The following is a 9,957-nucleotide window of genomic DNA, read 5'->3' as shown; positions in this document are numbered from 1 at the left end:
TTTTATTTGGCATTCTCTTGAACTGGTTATTTTCTTCAATTAATTGAAGACATAAGTGGATGAAGGCGTTATGTCGCAAAAATACAAAATTCCACTTTTTTACACAAATAAAGGTGTTAAGTAACGCTCTTTCACATGAACATAATGACACCGCACAAAAATGTGCTAAAATACGATTTTCACAGTGGATGAAGGAGTTATGTCACATATTAATTCACCCATAACACGATTTAACGCGGATGTAAGTGTTAAGGGACTTTAATACATTCATCCATTAAAAACGCTATTTTTCAAATACAGATGAAGGCGTTATGGGAACATAACGCCTTCATCCACGTATTTTTGCGACATAACGCTTTCATCCAATTATGTCTTTAATTCTATAATTTTCATAAATATCATAGCGACAACACTTTAAGGAATGTAGACTAAGTTACATACAAACAAAAAAGTACAGTTGATGAAATTTGGGGAAATCTTTTGAAAATAATCTTTAAATATGCTTGCTATTAAAGCCGACTTAATTATTTTTAAGATTGATCCTATGCTGAGGATGATTTGGTGCACTTTTGTATCTTTGCCTTTGCTGAGTGAATGTTGCTGCTTCTTGCGTTCTATAAAGTGACGAACATGAGAAAAAAATAGCATGGTCTCTTGGTGCCACTGGGATATTCAGCCCAAGAAAAAAAATTTGCATTACATAAGACTTAGTCTTTAAAGTGTATATGATGCAAGCTGGTCATTAAGAGTGTTAACGAAGTTGGATTCTATGACAAAGTTGAATTTCTGTATTTTCCGTCAGTGAGATTTAAATTGTACCATTGGGAAATGCATTTTTTGATTCAAAAACTGCTGTTGCTACTTGTCCTGCTCCAATTCCAGCAAGCACACAATGTTGAAATAACGTTGATCAACATCAATTAATGTTATTTCAACGTTGTCTCAACGTTGTGTGCTTGCTGGGATGGGATATGCGGCAGTCATTCTTCTCAGATTTTCATGGCGAGTTCCAAGTATGCTGGAAATTTACAGCCAATAGTTGACAGAGCACTTAGTGCAAAGGTTTTTAGAAGTTCGTGAGGTTTGCTTTGTAAATTTTGGTGCTGAGTTTTGAACTCTGCTCAGCGGATACTTTTCTTTTGCTCTGAGTTTCGAAACTTTACAAATCTAACATTCACAGACAGTAGAAAAACGTGTAAGAGGTTTGACTGTAATTATCTCAAAGTTGTAAAGTTGAGGCACAACTTTTGTTTTACCACCACAGAACTTTGAAAGATTGGATGTGCAGGAAACACATGTTGCTAATTGCACTCTCTCATTATTGAAGTCGACATCTTTCTGAAATAGTTGAAGAATTTTACCCTTATAACTTTTGCGAAATTTTTGGTCACCTTTATTTACACAGATAATACAGACTGATTTTCAACTTTCTTCATGTGTTTTAGCAAATGTAGGCATTTTTTAAATTGTTGGATACAAGTTTTAAAACAAAACAAGTTGCTCTTTTTAAAAAATCATTAAAGATGTTAATGCTTTCTCCCGGAAAAAGAATTCATTTATTTATATATTTTTGAAAGTTCGTCTTTCTTTACCTTGAATCTCATCACCCTTTTAAAGGATTTTCTTAGAGCATTTGATTGATATTAGGGTTCCAAACTTACAAACCATGTTCAGATAATGCTGGCAAGATGTAGAATTTATATCCTCTGTTGGCTGAAGATTAACAATGCCAATACAGACTTTTAAAAAACCACTTCAACCATCAATAGCAAGCTTCGCAATGTGGTTTTTGCTTGTAACTCTGCGTTGGGTAACTTTTTGATTCTTTCAAACTTCGGCAATGACCAAATGTTTTGGCTAAAGGTCCTTGATCTGTGGTAATAGAAACAGTGGAGATCAAAAAGTCTTTTAAAAACTGTTGATCAAGTGCAATAAATTTGGCATGAAAGTTTTTTTCCACAACACGCTTATCCAAGACATGTTTTAAAGTAGATGCAAGGGTTTTCATGTCTTTTTTAATATCCCAGTATTTTAATGCCTTTTTTTGAGCCATGTTTGAAGCAAGAGGCAAGGACTTCGGCTTGAAATTTTTTGAGACTTTAAAGACCCTAAAAATAAACAGTAAGTATGAAACTAGAAGATGAAATTTTTAAAGACTTGGAAGATCCCTGATTTTGAAAAAAGTAAATTGAATGCAATCCAAAAAAATTACTTTTTTTTTGTTTTTAACCTTTCGCACCATTCTTTAGGGTCATTGCTATCAATGTAACTTAAATTACAATACAATGATATTGAAATTATATAACTAGATTGTGTGTGCTTTTGAATAATGTTATTGCTGACTGTTTTAAATTATTTGCCCTGTTCATGATGATGAATCTAATGGTTTCTGAGATGAAGAAGATGCATTTGCAATCACATCAGAAGCAATTCTTTCTGATGAAATCTCGTCCATTCTAGCAATTTCAAAAACAAATTTTTACGAAGAGTTGTCTTTGTACATTGATTGGGCACTTCCCTGTGAACCTTAAAAAAACATGTTACCTTTTCTCTATAACTCTCTCTTTCGGGGAGTTCTCTTGTGGGGAGCTTGCAGCAATAGGATAAGAGTGATTATTCTTTACTCTTGAAATTCTACAGATTAGACACTTACATGTTGTGGTTGTTCTTATCAATTTTGTAAAATTTATTGATGTGAAATCTAAAAATTGAGGGTGATTGGCCTTTTCACCTTCTGCACATTTTCCAATTGCAGTTCTACATGACTCAAAGATTCCTAAAGGAGCTCTTGTATCCACAAAAACAAAGTTTTTTGTAAACTATTTGAAGTGTGTCTTTTAAAAAAACTGTCAGTTCTCTTGATACTTTTTTGAGGCACAGAAAGCAAACAGCATTTCTGTTATCCTCGTGCTTTTTTCTATGAATTTGTGCATTCGAGGTCTAGCTCTTAGAGGTGATTCAGAAGAAATAGGTGACTTCAGTAATGGAAATTTTCTCGGGGCCTTGGAGTTCTTAGCAAAATTTGATCCATTCCTTGCTAAACACTTAGAAAGCCGAGGAAACCAGGGCAGAGGAAATGTTTCATACATTTCATCAACAAGTAATGAAGAAATTGTCAAATGAGAAGAATACATCAGCACTTGAATGTTTACAAGCAATTCGTAGGAATAAGTTAGAATAAGTTTTTCCCAATGTTTACATCGCATATCGGATTTTTCTTACTCTTCCCATTACTAATTGTAGTGCAGAGAGAGCATTTTCAAAAATGGCAATAGTTAAGAATGATCTCCGTTCCTCAATGTTAAATGATCGTTTAAATGCTATTTGTTTTATGACAATTGAAAGAACACTGTTAAAAAATATAAATTTTCAAGATGTTGTAATTGATTTTGCAAATGTGAAAGCAAGAAAAGTTTCTATTTAAATAAAAAAGTAATCTTATGTTTTTTGCATTCATTGTTAAATACACTTTTTTAGGAATGAGGCCCCAAATATTTTTCGGCTCCCGGCCCCCAAGACCCTTAATCCGGCCTTGCATACGTTAATACTATTACAGTATGTTGTTGTTGAGTGCAATTATCCATTTTAAATTTTTTTGCTTATCGTCAATTATCTGAAAATTAAATGCAGAAAAAGTGATTAGTTTAGAAGCTATAAGAAAAACAAATCAGATAGTGACTTTTGGACACCCTGTATTCCTTCAAGATTGATAAATCACACTTTAATAATGATTTTCTAATATTAACACATTCATTGAATTTTGTCGCATGATAAGACAATTGATGGTTTTTTTACTAGTGAAAATCGAAGTAGGGTATGATTATGGCTTACCATAGATAGCAGTTTTCTATGTATAAATGTTTTTCATATGAAGAATCCAAATCAAAAACTCTTTTTTAAAAAGTTTTCTTTAAGCTGGGTCTTAAAGTTTCTGGACAGTGGAATGTGTCAACTTTCACTCCATTTAGTGCCACTTACATGGAGTGAAAGATGACACCTACTTTTGGGTTGGCTCAAAGGACACTTCCTATTTCTGAAAATAGTTATGATATGATTTTAGAATCTTAAGGATTTTTTTTATCCAATTGTAATAAAAATATGTTTTAAATATGTACAGGGTCTGAGAAAAATATTGAAAAAATGAGAGAAGTTACAAACTGGATGTTGTTGAAATTTACAAACCTATTTCAAAGATTAATGACAGGATCTCTCTCTATTGTATTAAGTTCTGTTAATGCAAGAATATGTGATTTTTGATTAAAAAAACTCCTTTGCTTTCATTAAAAACAATTCTTCTGGGATGCTTTTCACATTTAAGAAAATGAGAAGTTTAAAAAGTTATTTCTTAAAAATTCATAAAAGGATTAACATTTTCAAAACAACCCTAATTTACAAGAAAATTTATATAAAACAATAAAAACTATAATGAAAATTTAAATAAAAAAATATATTTAGTCAGAAAAATTTATATGAAAATAATAAAATTTATGTCTAAAGCTATATAAGAAACATTTAAACTAAAGCTGATTCTTCATACTGCACAAATTAAAGGGAATAAAAGAAAGAAGGAAAACAAAACTTATTTGTTTAGGAGTTTTTAGCTCTCCAGATAGCATACACTTTTTTCTGATAACATTCTACATGATATTCTTTTAAGCCATCAACAATTCTTTTTCCACTATACTCTCCACCTGCTACTTCTACTATGACATTACAACAGTAAGAACACCTTGGCCCAGCATACTTAGTGTAACATTCAACATGGTAATCACGACCTTTATAAACCAAATATTGTCCAGAAAGTTCATGATCCTTGTCTGGGAGTGAAAGCGGAAAGCAACAATACGCACATTTTGGACCATATTTTTTAGTAAAGCATGGGTAATGGAAATACTGAAAATAACAATATATATATATACATATGTGTGTGTATATATATATATATGTGTGTGTGTGTATATATATATATATATATATATATATATATATATATATATATATATATATATATATATATATATATATATATAATACATACATACACACATACATACATACATACATACACACACACATACATACATACATACATACATACATACATACATACATACATACATACATACATACATACATACATACATACAAATACTTACAAATATACTTATATATAAAACAATATATGAATATGCTTATAACAGTTAATAGTGATACATCTAATTTCATATACAGACAAAAAAGCAGGTCCATTAGGAGATCAAGCTTATGCTGTATGTAATGATTTTGTTAACCACCTAAAACTATTTGATAAGAATCTTAGATGTAAATAGTTGAACTGCTAGAAAATACATACATTCCAAAGCCTGTTTAAATATTTTTGAACTTAATACTATCTTTTAAGTACATTTCTTGTTTATTGTTAAAAAATGATTTTATTAATTTCAAAATGTAGAAAAATCACAAGTGTAAAGAATATTGAAAAGAATTTTGAGAAATATATCACAAATAGTAGATGAATAGTGTTATAGCTTAGTGGATATATTTTGTACAAAGAAAAAGGGAATGATTGCTTTATCTAATATAAACATTTTATGCGCATTTCAAATGCATAGTAATTATATGTTCAATATAATGATCAAAATATGTATAAAAAAAGGCTAGTGAAAAATAAGAATTAAATTATTAATCTGTATTTTTATTACATTGGAGTTTTGCTGCACAATATCTCCTTCAATATGTTTCATTCCATCCTCAGCCAATGTTGAAATTTCATTGAAACAAACAGAGCATCTTTTTTGGGCATATTTTACTAAATCAATAGGTAAGCTTCCTGCTGTTTTTTCATTTATATGAAAAACATTGGATTTATCTTCCCAATCTCTAACTTTATTTACAGTGTTAACTTTCTCATACGGTGGAGGCAAACATGGTAAAGCAAACTCGGCAGGTATGTCCATAGGTGCTGTAGCAGTATTAAAAAGTTGTTTTTCAAAACTGGAGGATGTGAACACTTTTTCAAAGGTAGAATTGCCTCCATCAGGTGATTCTACAGTACAAGTAACACTGCAACTTTCAATGTCTGAATAAGGCGGAGGAGCATATTTTTGTTGTAAAAGATTTTCTATGGCTGAATCTATGTTACCATTTGTTTCTGTTAAAGCCATAATTGCTTCTGCCCTTTGAAATCCCATTTCATTCACCAGTTTACTAACTTTGTCATCCATTTTTACGATTGCTCTTCACATTAGAATTTGGTTATTTTTTACGACAAATCTTTAATTAAAAAAAAAAAAAAAAGCAATAATAGTAGAGGAGGTTTACATAAAACTATAACTTCATTTATATTTTCTATATCTGTTTATAAGATAAAAAAATAAAAGTTTAGAATGAAATATAAGTAAAAGTTATTTTTTTATTTTTATAAAAGTTTGATAATAGTAAACATATTTCTTAAATTTTAAATTGAAGAGAATAGCTCCCCCCTAAACGTTTTTTCTAATAGATTTAAAAAGACCACGTTTAGAACTTGCCGAAAATTTTTGTAAAAAATGTATCGCGCATTTAAATTGCCACAAATAGCATTCCTTGGCGCAGGGAAACTAGTGGAGGCCTTAACTAAAGGGTTTGTGAGCGCTGGAACAATTCAGATACACGAAATTTGGTCAAGTGCTCCTACAGAACGTGATATTAAATGGATAAAGCAGTTAGGATGTAGAACAACGACAGATAACGTTAAACTAGTTAAAGAAAACAAACTTGTCGTTTTAGCTGTAAAACCTCAAATATTGTTAAATGTTCTAAGAGAAATTGCTCCCCACGTTTCGGCTGAACACCTCATTCTTTCTTTTGCTGCAGGTAATTTTCTTTTAATAATTCTGATAAAAATGTGTTATAAGCACTTCTTATAATTATAAGTTTTATAAATATTTTTATGAATATATATTAGAAACAAATTAAAAAGGATTTGAGAAATGAAAAACGAAAAACAACGCAATCATGGAAACTTAAGCGCTGTCACGATAATTTTATTAAAATTTACACTAAAAAAGGTGCTTCTGAAAATATGCGGATACTGATTTAAGTGTTGATCGTATCGTGCGCAAAACATTAAAATCTTAGCACTGATATTTGAGCATTTCTCTAAGGAGTCCACGTAAGAATAGACAAAGAGCTCAACTAACCCTTCTTACTCTTTTTTTTTAGACTCGCTTTGTTTTTCACATAATCCCCGGCTGAAAAAAAAGGTCTGATATCAATTCAAATTTTAAAATTCAAAGTAAATTCTTGAAAAAAATTTCAAAATCAAACTTGAAATTAATGAAACAAAATCAAACTTGAAATAAAAATTTAGTATAAAATAAAATAAAAAACTTTGTAAAAGTAAATAATTAATTGTCAAAATCTTTTATAAATTAGCAAAACCAATAGAGTGTTTAATTAGCTTCAAACAGTTTCAAGATTATATCTAACTTATAGATTAGACATAATCCCAAGTTGGTGATGAAAAATTTAATTAATTTTAAAGATTAGCCATTAAATCAAATAGGCTACAACAGTTAACTTTCAATTTAAAGTAAATCGCATTTGCTATCTTGCCGTCAGTTATTTTTCATATAAAAAACGTTTTTTGTTTTCTTTTTTGCTCCTATTTATAGTATATATAATTTTACATAATTGTTTCTTTCTTTTAATTTTTTATAAAGTTTTTTAAACTTTCAGGTATGAAACTGCATACAATGGAAGCGGTGTTACCACCAAAGACGAGAGTCGTTCGCCTTATGACCAACACACCTGTTCAATATAGAGAAGGAGTATCTGCTTTTACTTTAGGATCTAACTGTTTGCCAGAGGATCGCACATTGGTTAATCAGCTCATGAGGTCAGTTGGTTATTGCGCGGAACTCAAAGAAGATCTGCTAGATACAGTAACAGGGACCGCTGGTGGAGGACCAGCTTATGCCTTCACTTTTATAGATGCAATGGCGGACGGAGCTGTACATGGAGGGATGGCTAGAGCAGAAGCTTTAGTGATGGCAGCTAAAACTGTTTTAGGTGCAGCAAAAATGGTTTTAGAAACTGAAAAGCATCCGGGTGAACTAAAAGATGCAGTATGCTCAGGTGGAGGAAGTACTATTCATGGAATTTATAGTTTAGAATCAGGAGGTATGAGAGCAGCTGTGATAGATGCTGTCAGGTCAGCCACTGAAAGATCTCGAAAGTTAGGAGAAAGTCTTAACGGAATTGAACGATTCTAAATGACTTTTAACGTCAACTGCGCTTGTAATGTTTTGCCAAACACCACGTCTAAGGCTCATTTAAAAATGCTGTAAAAATATAACTTTTAGCATGGTATTTGTGTTCTGTATAATTACCATATACCATCACTGAAACTCTACCAAGTTTTTTTTAGCAATTAAGGACCTGATTTCTAATGTTTTTTTTTTTTGTTTTTTTTTTGTACGATATTTTTCGTGTATAAATATCTAATTAATGGATTAGAAGTTTATTCTTTTTACATTTTCTACTGCATACGTAGAAAGGATTTTTTTAAATGCCATCTCTCCCTATCTTCCCAGTGGTTCTACCAAATATTTTAGGATATTCAAGGCTTCCTGCTGATGTATCCAGTTCATTCTGTTTCATGCATTTCAGTTGCATCATTTTAACTTGACAAAATTTATCAAAATAAAGGTAACATAGAAAAAAAATCTTTCGTTAAATTCTCGTGTGTTTTTGAAATTCAATATTTCAATCTGTAAGTTTTACTAAAAAATGAAAAGAAACTTCTGAAACGAGTTCAGTAAAAACTAGATAAAATACAAAATAATATTTAAAAAAATATTAACACACCACTATACAAGTAACTATTCTCAATCTAGTTTACTCCTTTACCGTCCCCAAGGTAAATAAGATGTAAAAAGCAGCTACTTTATATGCCATTTGCTTTGATAGGTAAGTTATTTCTAAAGAAATATCTTTTATTATTGCTATATATTGAGTCACCAATACACATAACACTAAGGATAAGAAGAAATAATTTTTTTTATATATATTAACACAGATAACATAAACCATAAAAACTTATTTTATGATTAAACTGTCCATTAGACCATTCCATTATAAGGAAATCATTTTATAAAGTACTTACTCAAACATGAAATGAATTTCACAACTATGTTTATAGATATATAAATGCATTTATAAATATTTGTACTTCAAGAACGTCTTTACGAATACATAGGAGAGAATGAAAGTATTTTTTCGTTTTTTGTGATGTTAAAAAACTCATATCTAATTGTTAAAGATGAATCACTAAGCGATTAAAGAAAGAACAGATCAATATATTGTTGCAAGTAGTATGTACCAAGTTTTTAAAAGTTTTACCTTAGTAGTTTATAGTGGTTATTACTTGGCAATTAATGACAAAAGATTTTTGTTTACACACCTACAGAAATCTTTGAATTGCTTGCAACTATGATAGCTTTTGTGAACTGATTTAATTGAATTATTAACAAAATCTCAAATCTTTTCACCCACGTGGACCATACAAGGAGTCTTACAAGCTCAATAAAGATGAGTACTATTTGGTTCCAGACAGTCGTTTTAAAAACTACTCCTTCAGCTATATGGAGTTTAAGCAATTCAACCACTGATGTAGAATTCGAAAATGTAAGTTATGGGCAAAAAAAAACATTTAGCAAAAAATTGAATTTTCGTTCATTATTTAGGTTTTACATAAATTGTTAGAGGTAATAGAATATAGTAGAAAGACGAAAGCAATACAACATTAGAAAGCTGTAGTATTTTACTTTATGTATGAACTTCATACTCTTACTAACACCATGTTTACAGTTCACACCAACTTTTTTGTTAGCCTGTTATGTCCTAGAGTGAAGATAACTTTAAATAGAGTTCCATGCAACTTTAAAATGATATTCCAAACTTTTGAATAGAATT

General features: G+C 30.4%; 2 protein-coding genes across 4 annotated transcripts; one reads left to right on the top strand and one right to left on the bottom strand.

The window, feature by feature from the left end:
• Positions 1-4,438: 4,438 nt before the first annotated feature.
• On the bottom strand, positions 4,439-6,269 carry LOC145192986 (uncharacterized). Its single transcript, XM_080070360.2, has 2 exons — positions 5,703-6,269; positions 4,439-4,893 (listed from the first exon to the last, which is right to left on the bottom strand). The coding sequence occupies exons 1-2, from the start codon at positions 6,222-6,224 to the stop codon at positions 4,588-4,590; spliced, it is 828 nt and encodes a 275-aa protein (XP_079926486.2). The 5' UTR covers positions 6,225-6,269; the 3' UTR covers positions 4,439-4,587.
• Positions 6,270-6,539: 270 nt separating this feature from the next.
• On the top strand, positions 6,540-8,495 carry LOC145195383 (pyrroline-5-carboxylate reductase 1, mitochondrial-like). 3 transcript variants are annotated; one of them, XM_080073218.2, is made up of 2 exons: positions 6,540-6,855; positions 7,720-8,495. In XM_080073218.2, the coding sequence occupies exons 1-2, from the start codon at positions 6,549-6,551 to the stop codon at positions 8,253-8,255; spliced, it is 843 nt and encodes a 280-aa protein (XP_079929344.2). In that variant the 5' UTR covers positions 6,540-6,548; the 3' UTR covers positions 8,256-8,495. The 3 variants fall into 3 exon arrangements, with proteins under 3 accessions (XP_079929344.2, XP_089936799.1, XP_089936797.1); XM_090080673.1 differs by lacking the exon at positions 6,540-6,855 and adding an exon at positions 7,532-7,573; XM_090080671.1 differs by lacking the exon at positions 6,540-6,855 and adding an exon at positions 7,533-7,597.
• The last annotated feature ends 1,462 nt before the right edge of the window (positions 8,496-9,957 follow it).

Source organism: Hydra viridissima, unplaced genomic scaffold (assembly GCF_058129835.1).
Source record: "Hydra viridissima isolate aposymbiotic clone 2 unplaced genomic scaffold, HvirCarnegie_v1 scaffold_2, whole genome shotgun sequence".
Lineage (NCBI taxonomy): Eukaryota > Metazoa > Cnidaria > Hydrozoa > Anthoathecata > Hydridae > Hydra > Hydra viridissima.
The sequence above is the reverse complement of the archived record's forward strand: the minus strand, read 5'-3'. Positions and strand labels throughout refer to the sequence as shown.

Bases quoted from the DNA above. Each gene is read 5' to 3' on its own strand.
- LOC145192986 (XM_080070360.2), bottom strand. From the start codon at position 6,224: ATGGATGACAAAGTTAGTAAACTGGTGAATGAAATGGGATTTCAAAGG. The intron at 4,894-5,702 runs GTAATAAAAATA...TGTTATTTTCAG, and splicing joins TTGTGCAGCAAAACTCCAAT to TATTTCCATTACCCATGCTT.
- LOC145195383 (XM_080073218.2), top strand. From the start codon at position 6,549: ATGTATCGCGCATTTAAATTGCCACAAATAGCATTCCTTGGCGCAGGG. The intron at 6,856-7,719 runs GTAATTTTCTTT...TTAAACTTTCAG, and splicing joins CATTCTTTCTTTTGCTGCAG to GTATGAAACTGCATACAATG.